Genomic DNA, 20089 nt, shown 5'->3' with positions numbered 1-20089 from the left:
AACTTCCATTTTTATGTCTTTCTACGTGCATGACAACGCGTTATTCACCCGTAGGAGGAGTAACATCCGCTGGAACATATATTTTCAGAAATAACCAAGGAAACCGGCGGGCTGCCCTCGGCTCCACACGGCTCTATTAATGAGAGAGAGCCTTACATTGGAGGTGAACCAGACCTTGCTCAGGTCTGGTCCCTGGGTCTTGTCCAGCACAGTCAAGGAAAAAAATACAAGGACGGAGCCACCCTTCCATATCAGAGGGCTTTTTGTCCACGGTGTGCCTCTGCTCCTCAGGTGCACATCCCTTATTTAGCCGCCGTGCACAGAGTATTTCCACAAATCTGCCGTGACAATTCAGCCGGGGCGCCCGCTTTATGGAAATTCCTAAAGAGAAATGCTGCTTTTTGTTTTTTTTTTTTTTGTTGTTGTTTTGTTTTTACCACGGGATTATTCTGGCTGTTGTCCTTTTGTTTTGCACATACGGAGCTCGTTGTTCTGGCTCTTACAGCGTCCTATAGGTTTATTTAGCATTTGGTGCATGTTGACAGGGTGTCTGCTCCGCCCACACACAAGAGATTTTCAAGGGTTTTTGACTCGTCTATTTGTGGTGGACTCATAAATGGCTTACGCGGAGGCACTCACGAATGGCGACCTTCAAGTGCTCTTTGAATTTAAAGTACAATTACCGTCTCGTTTTTGCATACCGTGTCCGAAAACGTTGACGTTTTAGCGATTGTCGGCCAGCGATTACGCGGCGTTATCCGAGCGGTCATCTGGAGATTACGGTCCGTCCCGGACCGAGCGGAATGCGGGTCACTTGGGAGCAGTGAGTCTCGGGCTTCCCGTTTCTCTCAACGGATATTTTATGAACCCGGTTAAATGTGAGGTGACGCCGCGCAGAGCCTTCATCTACTTCACGGACCTCGTCAGCTATCAATGCGTCAGTGAAATCACTCGGTATGATCATGCTTTTTACTCGACTTCAAGCCTTTGGCCCAGAAATGGTGCGCGACAACCTGTAAATAACAATCTTTCATTTCGGAGTGATCGCGACGGTCAAAGTTCGGAAAGGTTCTGAAGCGATGCCCGCTTTGACCAGAATAGAAAAAGCAGCCTGTCCCCAATCTAAATGACGGCTTGTTTCTGTATCTCAGCGAAATAAAACAGAGCGTGAATTCATATTGATGACGAAAGTAGGTACATTTTCATATTGCGGTGTATTTACCACCTACGTCGGCAGATTGTGTATGCATTAAAGTCTGTGTGATGGAACAAAGATGGAACAAGGATGTATGAGAGAAGAATTTTAAAAACCGCACAACTGCCTCCCGTGCTCCGAACCCACCGTCTCTAGCCCTGTGTAGGGACCGGAGACAAGAGCTGCATCCAATTCTCTTAAAAAACACCGAAAATGTATTTTTTTCCCCCCCTTCTCAGAATTCGCTTTCACCGTGGAGTTAAAGGAAGAAATGAGTCGGTGCTGCAGGGAAGGCGGGGAAGGGCGATTAAAGCACAATCCGCTGAATCTAAGCATGCGTGGATGCAATGAGGAATTTCACCAGGCTCGCTGAGTCTTGATGGAGCTAAATGTTTACCGTGCTATTAATAGAGTATAAAATGACTAGAATAAATCCAGATGATACCGCGCTGTACATTTACAAATTGGCCTCATCTTTGCGACGCCGCAGCCACCGCTCCGTCTCGCCGCCTTTGCGTCGTCGCCATGGAAGTTTTATTCCGAGATCCCGACGATACGATCCCGAAAAATCCAAGCACGGAAAGACACCGCGGTCACTACCCCACGGTTGCCCCCCAAAAGTACACTCGTTTTTGTTTCTTTCACAAGTCTGTTTAACACATTTTATGAAATTTTATGAAGGGTGTTGCACAGCCGCTGGGTTGCATCATGTTTCTGCAGGGCGCCTGGCTTCTCCGCTCCCGTGGAAGGTGCCAGAGCGTTGTAGCTCGCGAAGATACATTTTCCTGGAAATTGCCCGACTAGAACGGCATTATTGCATAAGAGCTCTTCACTCAAGAAGTCTTTCATTTGTTCTGCTTGGTCGGACAAATAGAGATTTACCCTTCGATTGAATCCGCTAATCGCTGGGAAGTGTCGCCCTCGCTCCGCGCCTCGCCGTCCCCTCTCGATTGGAGTCGAGTGGAAATAGTTACGCGACCTTTTGAATGTCGAGAACGTTTCTTTTTTTCGCCTCGGACACACGGAAACCCGTTTTGCCGTGACGTGAACGAGTGCGCGTCGCGGACGATCCGTAACGGTCGTAAACTTATCGCAATAGACGGAGTGCACCGACTCCCGTCTTCAAATGGGAAGAAAATAGCGTTGACTCAATTTTCCGCAACATTGTGTTCCAGGTGTTCAGAACCAGAAATATTAATGATGTCTCTATCAATGTATGGCTATCCATGACGAAACTCTACTCTAAGCTATGCTCATAAATCTTTTAAGACCCTTCCACTGTCATACCGGGGAAAAGCTAAGTTGACATAAGCTTCCCGAGCTGTCACTGGTGGAAAGATGTTTTTAAGCTCTCCGCTGACATGAAGGGATTGGATAGACTGCCAGTCTTCCTCCTTCATTACTCTCTCTCAGCCTTCCAGCATCGCCTTGTCGTCGTATTCTACCTCGACCCCGTCTTTCTCCCGAGTCGCGCTCCAATCCTTCGCCAGAATGAAGGCGGAAATGTCAGCGGCCCTCAAAAATAGCCATTGTTATCCGCGCTTTTAATTGTAGCCATGATTGTTTTGGTTTTTTTTAACTCCCCCCCCCCACCCCCAGCGTGGCATAATTTTAGCCCTTGTCATGTATCCCAAACGGACCAGCCGCGATCAGTCAAGCAACACCCACCAGCACACCGCCCTCGCAGTGCCAACCCTGCTATTTGACCAAACCACTCCAAAGCGGCGCAGTAAGTGCTCCGGACACAAGTGCGCCGATACGCTCCCTCTCGACTTACTTCCTGGTGGTCGGAGGTGACCGTGGAAGAAACGCTCACCGTCCTCCGGTATCCAGGACTTTGTCTTTGCGCTTTTATCAATAAACGCCGGGGATTTTTGGTGAAATTCAAATTCTATCGCTTATTATAAGCACAGCTCCTTCTCCGTTTGATATTTAGCTTTACATCCCGGGTGTCGAGGTTCCACTCGCCATATCAGCACCGCCGTGGACGTCTGCAAATCAAAGTGTAAAACGAGACCGAACGCGGCTTTAGATCACTTGCGGCGTACAAGTACACTCGGAACGCCCGTGCAGTCAGGTTTCTCCTATTCTTATCCCTTCAGCAACTCCTACACCGTCTTCAGCCTTGGCTTCCTCTCGCTCTTGTCACACTGTCACCCTGCCATCCCTCTCGCTCTCCCTCATGGGCATGGCCGCCCACGCCTTGCACTCGTGCAACTGCTGCGGCGAAAGGTGCTGCTGCAGCCCCTGTCCGCGCCAATAAAACGCCGCTTTGTACATTCAGTACCTTCGCGGCTCAACCTTTTTTCGTTTTGAAATGTTCTGCTAGCCTCCGCTTTCTTGTACTCTCACGTTCGGGGTGAGCGCGGTATCGGTCGGAGCGTGTGTTTTTTTTTTTTTGGATCGGCCTCCTTCCGAAAAGCTCTGCGAATGTACTCTTCCACAGCGCGAGTCGGACGCAGCTGTCGGCGTGATGATTTCGTCGTGCAGGTAAATTCACAATTCGGGTTTTTTTTTTTTTTTTTTTTTTTTTGACTCGTTCTTGCTGGAAGGCAATTACAATCCAAATAAATATTTATCAGTTTCTCGTAAAGAAAAAGAAGCGATGCCGGTGCGTTTCCAAATACCCGCGTGTCTTCAAGAACGCGCGAGGTGAACGACAGACCGGATAAATCTGATGCGACTGCGAAACAAAACCCAAAAAAAAAACCGGTAGGAATATCACCGTGAAGACGCCGGGACGCATCAGCGAGTGCCGCAGAACAACGTATGACATGATCAAAAGCGCGTTCCTTAAACTTGCACGAACAGCAAAAGGGAACGTGTTTTCTGTGCGGAACAAAATGGAAACAGGAGTCGCGTTGGAGAGCGGAAAGCCCGCGGTGAACTCAACAACCACGCGGAATACAGTTTCCTTCCAAACAGGAAGTGGCCAACCTGCGTTAGGTGGTTCGGCGTGGGAGGTGACCCTCGCCCGAAGGTGATCTTCATCCTCAACGTCCGCCGGACGGAAAACTCCCTCTTCGGCGTTTGAGCTCGCGACGCGCCATTTTTACATCCGATCACATTTAACGTTGCCTTTTTAAAATCGCACTGTTTTTATTTTCACGTTAAGCGACACGATGAAATTGTCAGGGATCTACCAATTTATTTTTACGATGGGAGACGCCGGCGGATAGAGATATCATCATCATGCAGGGGAATCTAGGTTTAATATATAATCATAAGATGAAGGATTGCCCCTTTTATTAATCTCAAAGAGGAAAGGCTGTTATCTCCAGGTAGGTTTCCACTCCCGCAAGTTAATGGCCGTTTTTAAGGTGCAGCGCACCATTGTGCATGTTCCATAGAGAGCACAGAGAAAATGTTCACTTTCCCCGCCGGACGTAAAAGCAGCCTTCCAGTCGCAGGCAGAAAAAAAGAAAGAGGGGGAAGAAAAAAAAACCAACCAAAAAACTCGAGAGCCGTCGATGTTTTTATTGGTCATTTCCAAATACTTGAATTCAGATTCATCCAGTGTCTGTTTTCCAGTGTCTTTTGGAAGAGTTGGAACTCTTCCGTGGGATGCTGTAGCTGTTGTCTTCTTTTGTTTGGTTCCGGCAGCCACCGACACTCCTTTGTGGTTTGGACAACCCACTCTCTCCTCGCTGCCTGTCCGAGTTACCACCTGATGGGGTAAATGCACCGGTTGCGTTGCCTGTGCAGTGTGTCCCTGTAATTGTGTCCGTCGTTAAATCGTAGCGGTGTTGGTGTCGACAGCTTCTCAGTCGTCGCTCATGATCATCTCCTTGTATTGGTGCCCGTCGTGACCGAACCTGTCATCTCATCGCCATTTAAAACGAATTTGGCGCCGACAACGCAGCTCTGTGGGTAATGTACTTAAAGCATGTGCTGTCTGAAAATAAATTCTACCTGTTCTACTTTCCTCATGTGAGAACGGAAACATCTGTTTTTGTGTTCTCTGTGTTTCGCCGCCGGCGAATCCTCCTCGGTCTTCCTTCCTCTTCCTCGCTTTTCGGACGGCACGTAAAACCAACGGCGGGGAAAAATCCAGCCCGAATTTCCGCCGACGCCGAGGAAGTCGTTTCCGATTTCGTTATGTCATTATACGGGCACGGCTTAAAACATCATGTTACCGGAACAAACAGATGCGCCGTGTTTTTGCAAAAGATGTCAGAAAGACTTTCCGTCGAAGGTCGTAAATGAAAATCAGGTTGACATTTCGAACCTGGAAAAACCAGCAACATGTCAAAACGTTTTTGTCGTGATGACTTTTGCTTTGGGATATCGGGCAGACATTGGATTTTTGTTTGTCCAGAAATCAATATCTTTGTCTGCTGTCAACAGTCGATCAGACTCCCTGACAAAGATAGAGCGCCCGGCTAATATCACTGCCTCAACCAACCGATGAGATACTTTTAATATTGCACTTTAGATATCGGCCTTTGCAGAAATGCTGATCGCAGTGAATCCGTTACGGTCTCCCCACGGTGTGTTCAAGTTTATTAATTTGGCCGTCCGCGGGGTTCATTTGGGGAGATCCCGACAGATATTCTTGAACCTAGCTAAAAATAAGGCCATGCAAAGAAGACGGTTTCGTCTAGTCCTTCCTGTCTGCGAAAGTGAGGTGATGGGTGACTCTTGACCGACTAAACACCTCCCCGCCTCCCCTGGAACCCTAAAATCCACATTTTTGGGATCCATTTTGCCGTCTATATCTACATATATTTAACCTGATAAAACGCCCCGCGTGGTCACCCAGTCTGCGACGTTATTACGTGAAATCCAGCCGTAACGGCACCGGAAGCCTCTGTGGCGACGAAATCTCCAGTCAGATGTATTTGCTCGGTTTGATCATGCAGGTAGAGGCCGACTGATTTACGTCTGCAGGAGATTCACTCTTTTGTTCCCGGCGAGCTTTATTGAGGAATCATCTGTCACGTGTGCGTCCTAATACTCTCATCAGAAACAAATAATTTGTGCCGATTCTCTTTTTTGTTTGTTTTTTTTCCTCTTGTACTATTTTTGTTTCTCCGTCACCGGAGAGACGATTGTTTGCCGACGTGAATATGTTTTATATATCGACCTAAATCTGCCACAATAATGAAGATGACTTGAAACGCTCCTCTTGAAACTTCCCCCCCCCCCCCCCCCCCAATGTTGAATAATGTCCTCCTCAAAAAGCACAGTAGGCATTTAGTTAAAAATTGAAAATGTACTCTGCTGAGCATGAAAACATCCAGGACCTCATCCACACAAGGACTTGGAATTGCTTCATTATATAAATAGTCCACCCAAAATCCATTAGTCTTCTATATCTGACAAGCTCTGCCTGCTCATAGGCTTGTTTGAAGGCACAAATTCACTGCTCTGCTGAGCCGCACATTTTTGTTAAACAATATTTTATCAAAACCGGGCCGATCTCCATCTGAAAACCAGCGCCGTTATATTCTCTGACGCCACTTTTCATAGAACACTCCGTCATCTCTATTTCATGGAGAGTGGCCGCAATAATTCTACCCTCATATTCGTTCAATGTGCGGATGATTATCCCCGCTTCATCTCTACTCGGCTGGCGTTTTCTGGAACGCCCGGTGCGCGTTAGCTTACCACACACACACACACACACACACACACACACACACACACACACACATATATATATATATTTGTGGTGCAACCTTTCAAGACAGTTTTGTTGTTTCAGTAGGAGGTGACAAATGCTTCATCTGATTCTGTTGATCCGCCGTTGCATAAATTACCCGACAGAGCCTCACTTTCCCATGTCAGTTTTGTCAGCGCAAATTTTACCCACATCGGTATTCCCTTCGGGGGGCTCTGAATCACATTTGCCATATTTACAAGCTCATTCTCTGTAGATTGGTGGAGAGTGTTACACCACATTACATCATATGTTGATGTCCTACTTTCAGTTGAATTTTTACAGGTTTTTTTGTGTGTGTGTGTGTGGGGGGGGGGGGGGGTATAAGGCAGGTCCAAGACATCCTTGGATTTTAAGAAATAATTGCGAGCGTACTGTCCCCTAAATTCTTCTTTTCTGTCTTTCCCTCTGCTGTAAAGCGTTCGTGAAGACGCCGCGCTTTCTTTCGCATTCTGGTCACACCTTTTCCCAAAATCTAATCTCTGGTGCAGCGCGGGTTGTTTGACTCCCAGGTCTTCATTAGAGAGCCGAGACGTCATGTCGCGGTGCGTTTTATAGGAGAACGCCGTGACATCCATCAGCGTCCTGTCAGAGTTGAGGCATTGACCGCCACTTCATGTTCAGAAATAGCACCGCGGCCGCGGGAGAGCTCCTCGCCGCGGCTCTCACGCATGAGATTGAATGAAAAAGAAAGAAAAAAAAATCATTTCATCTCCACTTTATAAATTGTTTTGAATAAAGTTTGCCACCGATGTGTTTCCGCTAATGTATCTTTTAATGACTTGTAAGCCGGAGCGGTGCTTTTGGCCCCGAGGAGCCGCGTCGTTCATAACACTGTAATGCAGACATGGCGGACGAAGCGAATAGCAAGAATAAATGCAAGGTCGGCCCTTGGTTTGCACGGGAAGAGAGAGTCACGCAGTCATTTGCGTCTCGCCTGTTTTCTCCAGAGGCAGGAGTGTATTTAACGGATTTTCAGAATGGAAATGCTTTACCATCCAGGAACCCTGCATGTGCTAGATGTATATTTACCTTTTGTCCGTTCCATTAGACTTAATTTCTGGTTGACACGGGGAGATGTTCCTGCCTACAGTGCAGGTCAGGGTCCCACTCCACCGAAGAAGAAAAAAAAATGAAATGAGCCAAATGAAATTACGCGACGCGTCTCGACAGCAGCCCGTGAGATAACCGTTCTGATGGTTACAATAAATGTGCTTCTGTGTGTCTGAGCCAATCACTGCACCTCACGCAGACAAATGAAACAGAGGCTAATCGGAATTTGGGACTTTGTTTGGCGGAACGTTGTCCTCATGTGGCACCGGCAACATTTCCGACGTTCATGGCGTCGTCGCTCCGATGCCGCGGTGGCGCGTGGGAGAACGGTCGCCGGCCTCATGGCAAGCGCTCAGTAATTCGGATGTTAATCCCGCGCGAATACAATGGCCCCAAAGACCGCGCTATTTACTGACCGCTTCCTCCAAATGTTTTCTTTGTTCGGGCAGACAAGAGATAGTTCAGTCCGCCGCCGCCGCCGCCGTCTCTGACTGCTGCAGTTGACATCGTTGCCACTTGTGACGTGTGAGAGGATCTGTGTTGACTGAGCTGCGCTGATGCCCGATTTCAGGATATAATACTCATATTTGGACGTAAAAAAGGCATCCGCGATTTGCGGTGCATTGAAATGTCACGGCGGAGCTAATGTTAACGCGCGATCATATCGAGGCGTCGGGGGGAACAAGAGCCTGCTGCACCAGACGCTAACTCATCACCGCTAACTTAACGTGACAGAGTAAGTTTGGATTTTCAGAAGATGCTTGATTTTGGTTCTTTAACAACCGCGACCGGGGTTTGCATCGGCGTCTTAAGACAAATGGGCCGCATTGTGGTCTGACATTGCCATCTGTCAGTCAACCCTCAGCACGATCATGTCCGCGCCGCAACTTCTGAATTATGGAAGCCGTAGAAGATAGAAGACTTTCTATGTCAGTCAGCATACAAGTCAGTGTCTGTGAAAGGCAGATACTGGCCGATAAATTCGCCCGACTGATATGTCCCTATAGCCCTAACGTTGTAGGAAATCTCCATTCTATGGAGGCAATTACTGTTTACGCCGCATTCACCTATCTCATAAAGAGTTATTTAAAGTGATCCGGCCTGTCCGGGTGAATTCAAACATACCGGCAAGTGCATGGATCTGGTGTGCGTTCCAAACTTTTACACGCAGAAGGACACTAAGAACGCAGATTTTCGCGATATCGGCGAACAAATGTGGAACATTATTATGCCGAGGCCTGGGTGGCCAGATAAGAGCAGATTAGGTCTTTTGTTGAAATGTGCTGTGTCGAGGGCGGAGCTGGAACTGACTTTCCGCCAGCTGCTCCAAAGTCCCAGGTCCTCGCCATCCAGCGGGGCGACCACAAGCCGTCGTGTCCTCCAGTAATATCACTTTGAAAACTTCTCTGTCCTCCTTTTCCGTAAGCTGAAATTAGAAAGAATCACATGTTTTTCCTCAAGTAAAACTGTCCTCTCTCCCCCTTCCCCGATAGATCACTCGTGGAGGACGACGACGCTCACATGAAAGTAGCTCTGGGCTACGGTGATATGGGCATCTGTGCTCACCTTCAAGCATCAAAGACTGGAAACACACGTTTTTTCACAAGCAACACACACAGCTCAGTGGTTCTTCAGGTGAGAGTTCAGGCCCCCCGAGGATTTGACGGCAACTCGCGAATGTCACCGTATCCCCTTGTCCCCCCCCCCCCCCCCCCAACCCCCTTTTTAATGCTGAATTGGGTTCTGGGAACTAAGAAGGCGGAAATCATGCATCACGAAAATACGTCCGGAGCCAGATGACTCATGTCGCTGGATACGGTTTATTCGTTTGCGTTGGATGCCGTTCATTTGGAAGTATTTTCTGGAGCATCGTGGTTTGATAAATGAGCAACAAAATTACAGTAAAAAAAAAAAAAGGAGAATTTACCTTGACATCACCTGGGGGAGCTTCATGCGACAATGCAAGTTTTTTTTTTTTTCAATTATTTGTGTTTGACGGTTAAAATAATGAGCCGCTTCCTAAATATGGGTGAGCGTGTTCGGCGTAGACAATGTGGAATTTCTGCTACGTGACGAAAAGCCGTCAGAATCTTTATCGGGAATTAACATGTTTATAGAGAAGAATGAGATTTCCTGTATGTTGGTCAGAGATAATAGAGCCATCTGAGAAGCAGCGGGGTTGTTGTTTCCTGCTTAATAAACTGTTTGATATCGGACCGGTGCTTAGACCCGCATACATGTCGCTGTAGCTCCCGAAATCCTTAGCCGGCGTGTCCGACGTCTGCCGTCGCCAGATCACTTTGCCTCTTTAATTAGATCTGCTCTCTAAATCATGAAATATCCCGAGACCGTTATCGACGTGCCCGGAGTAAACCGAGGGCCAAGCGGGATTAGAGGACTCTTCTGGAGAACATGGTAGAACAACCTGCGAGGGAACATGTCAGGAAAGCGAAGATGTGACCCGCCCGAATGCTCCGACCAAATCCTGTCGGAAAACCAGCGACTTTATTCTCGGTGAAAGCTTGTAACGCCGCTTTTTTGTTGATCCTTTGAAGCTAAATATACTCGGCAGGCCATTCAATCCGCTGGTAATGGTAATGACCACCATCTTTAGTTCAAAGAAATGCCTCAGAAGTCTTGGGCATTCCCATTCCTCAGCTGCAACGGGCCAGCAATAGCGACTTACTCATACGGGCGGAGACGGTACTCAAGTTCAGCGAAGCCCACGGAGACCAGAGTGAACGGTCCGGAGGGAGAAGCCAAACTCGGTCCGGTTGCCGGGCGAGACGTCAAATCCCGAATCTGCCTTCGTCACCTCGCGCTCCGCTTCGCCCTTTCAAACGGAGACCCGGGCAAGAAGAACCGAAAGCAGAATTCCGATCAACTCGATTAAGATGAAACTCAACGGCGTTCTCCGACGTCCGCGTCGACCCGGCGGAAACAAGGGAGGATTAAATTAAGAAACGCGAGTGCGAGACGGACACGTCGGTATCATAACGTCGAACATTTCAAAGCATCTGGCGGCGCTCAGCGGAGTCCAACTGCTCGACGACACATGCCTTCACTTCCACTTTGTTCGCAGAAGTCCTTATTACCATGCCTTTGTGCTTGGAGATGAAAGGATATGGGGTTTAGCGTGAACGGCGCCGTAGAGGGATTCCGAAGACGGAGTCAGACGTGGGCCAAGAGCGTGCGCGGGAATAGGAATAAAAATCCGAGGTTTTTACCGGCGCGTCGTCACCGATACGACCTCCTCCTCCTCGCGGGTCGACGCCGCGTGGAAGCGGCCCACCTGAAAGTCACCGCCGACGACTGGAAATTGTTTTCGATTTGCCTGCGGTACATTAGTTACACGTTAGATTAATAGCAATTTTCTACCCGTCACGACCGGCTCGTAAAGCGTGATGGATAATTGAACTCGGCGAGCGCCGCCGTAAAGCGATTAATCGGCGAACGCGCGCCGCTCTCCAAAGAGAGGGTTCATCATGTAAATAATACCTACTTCCAGGTCTCCGACAACCTTCCGGCTCACCGTCGGAGAAGGGGATTATTTATTCAAGATATTGACGGTTTCAGTGGCGCCGCCCGTTTCCCCGGACGTACGATGGCCGCGCCGAAGGGCGAGGCGCACGCCAAACAATTAACAAACCGAGCGGTCCAGAAATAGCCAGACCGCTCAAGAAGCGCGGCGGGCGGGCGGTCGCACGCCAGCTTGGGCTCGCATCTGGCAAACGCCGGCCTGGGAGCCGTCGCCGTGCTGAAAACACAGCGACAGATTTGTTTGGTTTTCCTTCCCCCTCCGTACCCTCATGAAAAGAGTAGACTAATCACACGATCCTCTTCTCCGTCCAACCTCAACTCAACAATACAACCTCCAAATGTCCAAATTTCCCGGCAGGGATTCGACCAGCTGAGGATAGAGGGTTTGCTATGTGACGTCACGCTGGTGGCCGGCGACGGCGACGAAGCGTTCCCCGTGCACCGCGCCATGATGGCCTCTTCCTCCGACTATTTCAAAGCCATGTTCACAGGTGGGTCAACAAAGCTTCGTGCCGACTCCAACATCTGCTCCGCCGTTTTATTGGTGCCAGTTTAATGTTTTTCTATGTGTGTGTGTGGGATGTGCTTCTTGGCGCTATGATTCATTAAATGGATGGTTTTTATCTTCTTTCCTCCTGCCCTGAATTCTCTAGTAAAGCATTTTTTATTCATGAATAATTCCTTGCTTTAACACAGTCCCAGTTATGTCGCTGTCATTTTGCTCCCAGAGAATTCACCCAGGATGACCTTGTGCCTACATTCCCCCAGTATTGTGTGTGTGTGTGTGTGTCTGTATAATTCACCATTTTCCCTGTTATAACCTCCTCCCCTTCCCCCAGCGTCGGAGTAATTGTTATGCATTCATGTTCACGGTCATTTGTAGTCATAAAAGCTGTAAATGTGAATTATTAGGCCGTATCAAAGGAGGGGGATAGCCGTAACTGTTGTAGAATACATGCAGCGTATGAGCTGTTTTCATGGGTAGGAGATTACCGACAACAGGGAAAGGGAATCTTTAGCCACGGCGTTGGCTCTGAAGCCATATTTAAACACAGACGCTTTTATTCTTTTACGTTTCTTTAGATTTTCTTTCTTTCTCCCTTTCAAATCCGTCCGGTAGATGTGACCCGGCAGGAATCGACATTTTGTGTTTTTCACGTGGACGCAGTAGTTCTGGTGCGGTGTTAATTTCAAAATGGAAATGGAAAAAAAAAAAAAAAGACAATTTAAGTTCATTAACGCATGTCCTTGCTAATTCAGAGGCGTTTGGGGGACGTGTGTTTGAGCTCGTCTTCTTCTGCTTCCATATGGTCGAAGAGTCTGCAGCTCTATAGCGTATTAGTCAAGGATAAAAGGGGTTCATCGGCTTTTCCGTCTCACTTAAACCTGGCACATCTATTAAAGTCCTAAAATGAAGCTTCATTGATCATCGATTTGAATGTTTCCTCCTCCTGCGTCCAGTGTGGTCCCACTCGTTTGTGTGAAATTGGATAGGAAAATGTGTCTACTGGTCTGGCAGTAAAGATTTGGCAATCTCATTTCTACTGGTGAGATATGTTCTTAGCAAGCTAGGTTGGGAAAAAAAAACAAAAAAACAAAATTGTCCTGAATTCCCTTGCTGCTTTACAAAAAGTAATGCGATTTACAGGACGGCGGCTGTGTGTGGGAATTAAAACACAGTTTAGAAAATATATATTGAATTCACCTTTATGTATCTTGATATATGCATTTGATAGAATCCAAATTACCGCTAAAGAAGACCCGTCCATTAGGCGATAATATCAAACTCCCATTTAATGTAACAAACCTTTTGCTGTTAGAAATGCTAATTACGAGTTGTAAAATTGTCTCCAGATTTATATTCCGTGCAGTGGAACTCATGGAGCCATTAGCATATGATTTATAGAGATACTAGCACCCTTCATGCATTCACGTGCACACGGGGATGGTATCCACGCATGGCGACGATCCCAAAACCTCTCAAATTGAGCTGACGTGCAGAAAGGAAAGCCCGTATATTCCCAAATGTTTAACGACGAACATGTAAATTCATAAACACCAAGCCGAAGCCCCCTCGACGCTCCACGTGCGACGCTTCTTAAGCATCCGCGCCCGGCGCCTTCGCGCCGAGGAGTTTCTTTTTCTACCTCGCTAACATCCACCGGGGTTACAGGCAAAACCTTGTCAGAGTTTCCCCCTCCGCCGAGGAGGCGGAGGGCATGTCACTCACATTTAGGAGTTTCTTGAAGTGTTCCTTCCATCTCCCGGTGACGTCCCCCAATTGAGGTCAACAGGCTTCCTCCCCTGCTGCTGCTGCTGCAAAAAAAAAAAAAAAAAAAAAAAACGAAAAAAAACCTGAGCCAAGCCCCGCTTCCCTTTCCTGAGCCTGACAGTTTGCCAGAACCTCCTCGAGGCCACTTGAAAGTCCATCTGTGTCACCAGCTTTGATGTTGAAAATAATTCACAATACCGTATCACAGTTATTTTGGATCTGTTGCCCGGCCCCCGGGACCCATTCTGTCCCGAGCTTTTATATCAGCCCGACCGGGATGGCCGTGCGCGGCGTACGTGACGGGGTCTTCTCAGGCGGCAGAAGCGAAAGGATCCGCGATTTGAAATGCATCGTCGCCATGAAGGCCGAAGCACACGTGTCGTATTTTAGAAAGAAAATAAAGCACCCGGAGACGGGGCGTCTGCGTGAGCAGAGACGCTCAGCAAATACGTCTCCGATCATTTCTCCGGAAAGAAACAGAGGCTTAAAATATTTCACTAGTTTTTTTTTTTTTTTATTCATGGGTTTATTCTGTATTTATTGAATCTGGATGCACGGGGATCAGCATTAAATTTTCTTATGTAAATTTTATCCCGGAGTTAAAAAATAAATAGATGGGGCTGCTCGCTGGCCCGTCAGTCAAATAAGATTATGTATTAGTTGTTGCACGCGTAGCGAGCATCTGCTCTCTCTTATCCCCTCCGCTCTCCCCCGATGCAGGTGGAATGAAAGAACAGGACTTAATGTGCATCAAGCTTCATGGAGTTAACCGAATAGGCCTGAAGAAGATAATCGACTTCATCTACACGGCCAAGTTGTCGCTCAACATGGAGAATCTGCAAGACACACTGGAGGCGGCCAGCTTTTTACAGATCCTCCCCGTGTTGGACTTCTGCAAGGTTTTCCTCATATCCGGGGTAAGGAGGCGGGTCGACGGCACGCCTTTCCGTCAGGCCGCAGACGGCCGGAGTAGCCGAAGCTCGCGCAATCATCTCCGTGTCATTTTTTTAGCCGAAGATGGCGATACTAAGGATCGTAATAATAAAACCGAATTGTTACTCGTTTGCGACTGAGAGGAGGAACGTCGAGAGAACCGAGTCGAAGTGTGACGAAGGAAAGAGCCGGCTGCACTCGAAGTGGGACGCGATGACTGATGTATAGTGACAAGATTGCTTTTTAGTTTTTAGTTTTTTTTTAATGAAATTGGCTTCGATTTGATTCTCAGAACTTCAAAAAAAAAAGAAGCTTTTTCAGGATCCAGTGGCCCTTTAAAACTAATTTTATATTCTGATTTGTGGAAATACTCCCGGTACCTTGCAGCAAAAGAGAATTACAGATCCCAGAGCGTTAAACATTTAATATATATATGTGTGTGTGTGTGTGTATGTGTATATGTATTTAGATACGGTGGACCCTCAATTTTTGCAGGAGTTATGTTAAAAGACCCCCTGGAAAAAATTAATTTCCACAAAGTAGAGACGTGATCATTTTGATGGTATTCACAGATAAATTAACCCTCACTCAACCCTTGTTATCAACCCACCATCAACTGGCTTCCCACACACTTCCACGGGACACTAAACACTTTTGGATCATTGTAACGTACAGCAAACATTGAAATACAAGACAAAATTTAAGATAAGATAAGATAGGATAAGATAAGAACTTTATTTATCCCGAAGGAAATTGTTGTGCCAGAGTTTCAAGCAAAACATAACAATAATAGATAATAGTAGGAAGGAGGGAGGATAAGAAATACAATCAAATATAAAGTGTCAAGGTTAAGGTTCAGGCTATCAAGAGTTTTAAGGTCTTAAAAAGTACAATCATTTGAATATTCCCTTCGGCCGAAGGAAGAGGAATACAGTAAAAGAGTAAATGACTGTATTCACGCTTGTGCGAACGGCGGTGAAGAGAACCAGGATGTCGAATGCAGGGCACAACCTACAAGGAGATCAGCCGCTTCTCTTGAAGAACCAATCGACATGAGGAACCGAACCGCAGGCTCAATCAGCCAATAGCATGCCGAGTGCGGACCTACTTAGCCAATGAGAGTCCGTTTGAGATCGTGGGTACGATGGTGGGAGCGAGAGTTGGCGATGTACGGTATCTTTGTTGAGGTCCTGTATTTTAGTTTTGTTTTAGTTCGGGGAGCTCATCATTTGAGTTTTATTGTATTTTTTACCGTTCTTTTCTTCTTCGGTCGGAATATGGCTATTTCATCCTGAAAAGTTTTCAAATCCTGCAAAAAACACTAAAGAACAAAAAATCGCGAGAACCAAATGATAAAAAAAAATCTGTGAAGTAGCGGGGGCGCGAACCCAACCACAAAATAGCGAGGGTCCCCTGTGTGTGTGTGTATATATATATATATGTATATATATGTATATATGGTTAGTGTATATACCGAATTTATGTAATCAGTACTTGTTCCTTTCTCTCGTCACTGCACTGCTAAAGACTCAATTAGAAAAGTAATTGTATCTGCGGCCCTTTTCGGGACCTGGTGTGCATTTTTAAAACACTGAATTAAATATAATACGAACACCGTAGAAAACGCACGCTGTTCAGTTGACTTGGAAAAAGCTTGACGTCACCGGTCTGGTCAAGAATGCAATCTGCTCCTCCTTGCAGGTGTCGCTTGACAACTGCGTGGAGGTGGGGCGCATCGCCAACACCTACAACCTCACCGAGGTGGACAAATACGTCAACAACTTCATCCTGAAGAACTTCCCCTCGCTCCTGGGCACGGGAGAGTTCGTCAAGCTGCCGTTCGAAAGGCTGGCTTTCGTGCTGTCCAGCAACAGCTTGAAACACTGCACCGAGTTGGACCTGTTCAAGGCGGCGTGCCGCTGGCTACGATACGAAGACGGCCGTATGGACTACGCGCCGAAGCTCATGAAGAACATCCGCTTTCCTCTCATGAACCCGCAGGAGCTCATCAATCACGTACAGACGGTGGACTTTATGCGCACGGACAACACCTGCGTCAACCTTCTCCTGGAGGCTAGCAACTACCAAATGATGCCCTTCATGCAGCCGGTCATGCAGTCGGAACGGACGGCCATCCGCTCGGACAGCGCCCACCTGGTCACCCTCGGCGGCGTCCTGCGGCAGCAGCTGGTCGTGAGCAAGGAGCTGCGTCTGTTCGACGAGAAGGCCCACGAGTGGAAGGCGCTGGCGCCGATGGACGCGCCCCGATACCAACACGGCATCGCGGTCATCGGCAACTTCCTCTACGTGGTGGGAGGCCAAAGCAACTACGACACCAAAGGCAAGACGGCAGTGGATACGGTGTTCCGGTACGACCCTCGCTACAACAAGTGGATCCAGGTGGCCTGCCTTAATGAGAAGCGAACCTTCTTCCACCTCAGCGCACTCAAGGGACACCTCTACGCCGTGGGTGGAAGGAACGCAGCCGGGGAGCTCGGTGAGTTCGCGTGCCCTCCGTTCCGCCGCGGCCGAGCCTCCGAACTTGTATGCTTGAATATTAAAGCGTCGCAGGTGGAGAGGAGGAACCGCATACCGATGCCGGTAATCAGGTTGGCGTCTGAACATCGTTTGCGATGTCAGTGAAAGCGAGCAAAGGTTCGACGGTATGCACTTTACAATCAGCACCTGCACAGACAGACCACACCTGTGTGTGTGTGTGTGTGTGTGTGTGTGTGTGTGTGTGTGTGTGTGTGTGTGGTTAGTGTAGCTGTCAGTGTCAAAAGACCGGCTAACGGTTCCCCCACGCCACCCTCCGCATTTGAATGCACATTTTATCTTGATTTCTTGTATTTCCTTCTTTATTTCGATGTCGTTTCTTTTCGCTACTGGGAAAATTGCAGTTCATCGACTGAGAAAAGCAAAGAATGCACAAAGTTCCGGACAGTCAGAACCGCGTGGATTCAAGAAGCCGAACCGCTTTGGATGATGCAAAATGTCTGTCTTTGAGCATCCCTTCCAGCCTCCCGTGGAGATCAATCGACACTTTGCATTTTCAAATATCAATATTGAGGTTTCCAGATAGGGTTGTAGTACTTTTACGACGCCATCAGATAAAGCTGATGTGCCGCTCCCGAGGCTGAACCGCGGAGAAGATTAATTCAGACGCCGCAGATGATCCGCCACCAAAACTATCTACGATAACAAAAGGATTAGAGTCGCGCATCCCAAATAAATCCTGATGGTGTCGATTTAAACTTTGCATCTATCCGCGCGACGGGAAGACCGATGCATTTCCAGTTCCTCTTCGTCGGCGCCGAACAGCCACTCCGGAATCTCGGCTCCCGTAACCCCGAACCACATAGAGGTTGCCACCCAGTACTTATATCCTGTTCCGCAGCGGACAGAGATCTGCCGCCGTGCCTCCAGCGCTTCCTTCAGGGTTATAATTAGACCAAAGAGCGTAGCCCCAATTCGCTGCCTGTCTACAAACAGCCTTTTTCCGCGTTACGTTCCACTGCCCTTTCACTGCTAGTCAAAACACACAAGCATAACCTCTTAACTGCTACACTCATTGCAGTTACACACAGGCTTCCCACCTCCCTCTTGACTCCGGCTCCGAAAATAACACGGCGGGAACGGATTTCGTAACGCGTTTGAAAGAATTATTGGTTTTATTTTAAAGGGGAATAAACATTCCGGCAGCCGCGGTAGCAGAAGACATTAAGTAACTTTCACATGGCCCTTTGACATTAATTTAAGAACGCTCATCCTGTAATTGATTTTCACATTTGCAGCGTAATCCTATTTAACGTAAATGCCAGCCGTGCATCGGGGGAGGTCAGGATTTTTTTTTTTCTCCCCCCCCCCCCTTTTTGTAGAAGGTCCTCTCGGATTGATTTAGCACTGGATGACCTGCTCCCGAAGCACGACGGTCAAGTCAGCGGGGATACCGGGAGGAGGGGGGCCGTCGGGCCGTGATTTTCCTGATTTATTTTTCATCACCCCGGCCTCCAACGAGGAATAAAACATCTAAGAACACTGGTCGAGCGGCCCGCCCTCCAAACGGCGGTTCGATTCCCGGCTCGGGGCGGCCAGGTTAGCGTCTCGCGCGGCAGCGCCGTGAACCGGCGAAGGTTATAGCGTTCACCAATGTGCTCCAAAACTGTAAGTCAAAGAGCTGCCACCTTGACCCCTTGCTGCAGGGGGGTCAAACGTACGGCCCACCGGGGGGTCCCATCCAACATGTGGAATAAATGTAGGATTTGAAAAATATACATAAAAATCTTGAACTATATTTCGAAAATAAAAATGCTAGAGCTGCACCGTTTTAGTCCGCGTTCGCAACACCATGTGACTCACAACTTACAGCAGACGGCAGCAATGCGGCTTCCGCGTTTTTACTTATTGCTTATGTATTTATTTATTTGGTTGGGACAGTGCATGTTAATGCATGTAAACACACCACTCCGGATTGTAGCCACGGGCTAATTTGCATCCGTTGTCCCACAGTTGCGCTCACAAACACACTCCCATTCATCCTGACCCATTGTACATGTGTTTAGTGGTCGGGGGAACCGGAGAACCCGGAGGAAACCTACGCAGATACAGGGAGAACATGCAAACTCCACACAGAAAGGCAACGTCAGGCCCGGCAATCTAGCCGTGAAGCACGAGCACGAACTTTCCCGTGCTGTTAGAAACGGACCTGCTTTTCCGTCGGAACCGACACCCTCGTCAGAAAGATGTGGTTGTCAAATAAGAGAAACGTGGACTCGGAGTGTAGGGTTTGCCAGGAAAAATGACCACGAAACCTGTATGCTTGGTGTGGATGCAGCAAGTTTAATACAAAAATACAACAAAACGCACGAAGAAGTGAGCAGACAGAATTGAAACTGCACTTACTTTTCTTCATGAATCCCAGGTTGTTTGTCATGTATTTCTTAAAGGAACAGTTCATCACATATAAAGATTTTTATCCTTTACCTGTTCTCCTTTACACTAAAACAAAGGAAAAACTTGGACCTAGTGTTACTTTCAGGTAATTACGCTATAATTTTTCTGATCCGGCCCCCTTGACATCAAATTAGGCCGTATGTGACCCCCCCGGACCAGAATGAGTTTGACACCCCCGCCCCACTGTACTGGCGTTTCATTATAATACGGCGGGTGACGAGGGCGAGCCAATTAGGAGCGTTGCTTACTCAGCTCATCGGGAAGAAAGATGATCGGCGAGAATGTAAATCAGCGACCGTCCCAAAAATAAACGGGAAAATTAATCTCCGGATGTAAATCAGCAACATCCGGTTTATTTGCCTGTCAATTTCTTCGGACGTGCTCTGAATGTTTCGCCCTGCCCTCCGAGCGCCATTGTTCCCGAGGACGGCGAGGCGGTACTGCTCGCCACGTTTCGCACGACATCCATGTTTTTGTTTAG

The 20089-nt window shown here is 47.9% G+C and overlaps 1 protein-coding gene across 2 annotated transcripts in view; it reads left to right on the top strand.

Moving 5' to 3' along the window:
* The window catches only part of klhl13 (kelch-like family member 13), a 40962-nt gene that overhangs the window by 12544 nt on the left and 8329 nt on the right, over positions 1-20089 (top strand). For both annotated transcript variants that reach the window (XM_086177417.1, XM_086177416.1), the window contains 4 exons: positions 9404-9545; positions 11809-11941; positions 14443-14639; positions 16357-17152. In XM_086177417.1, coding sequence (XP_086033543.1) covers positions 9404-9545; positions 11809-11941; positions 14443-14639; positions 16357-17152 — 1268 coding nt within the window. The remainder of the gene's footprint in view (positions 1-9403; positions 9546-11808; positions 11942-14442; positions 14640-16356; positions 17153-20089) is intronic.

This window comes from Fistularia commersonii, chromosome 29 (genome assembly GCF_037954325.1).
Source record: "Fistularia commersonii isolate RoL2024-O1a breed Wild chromosome 29, RoL_Fcom_v1.0, whole genome shotgun sequence".
In the NCBI taxonomy this organism is placed as follows: domain Eukaryota; kingdom Metazoa; phylum Chordata; class Actinopteri; order Syngnathiformes; family Fistulariidae; genus Fistularia; species Fistularia commersonii.
The sequence above is the reverse complement of the archived record's forward strand: the minus strand, read 5'-3'. Positions and strand labels throughout refer to the sequence as shown.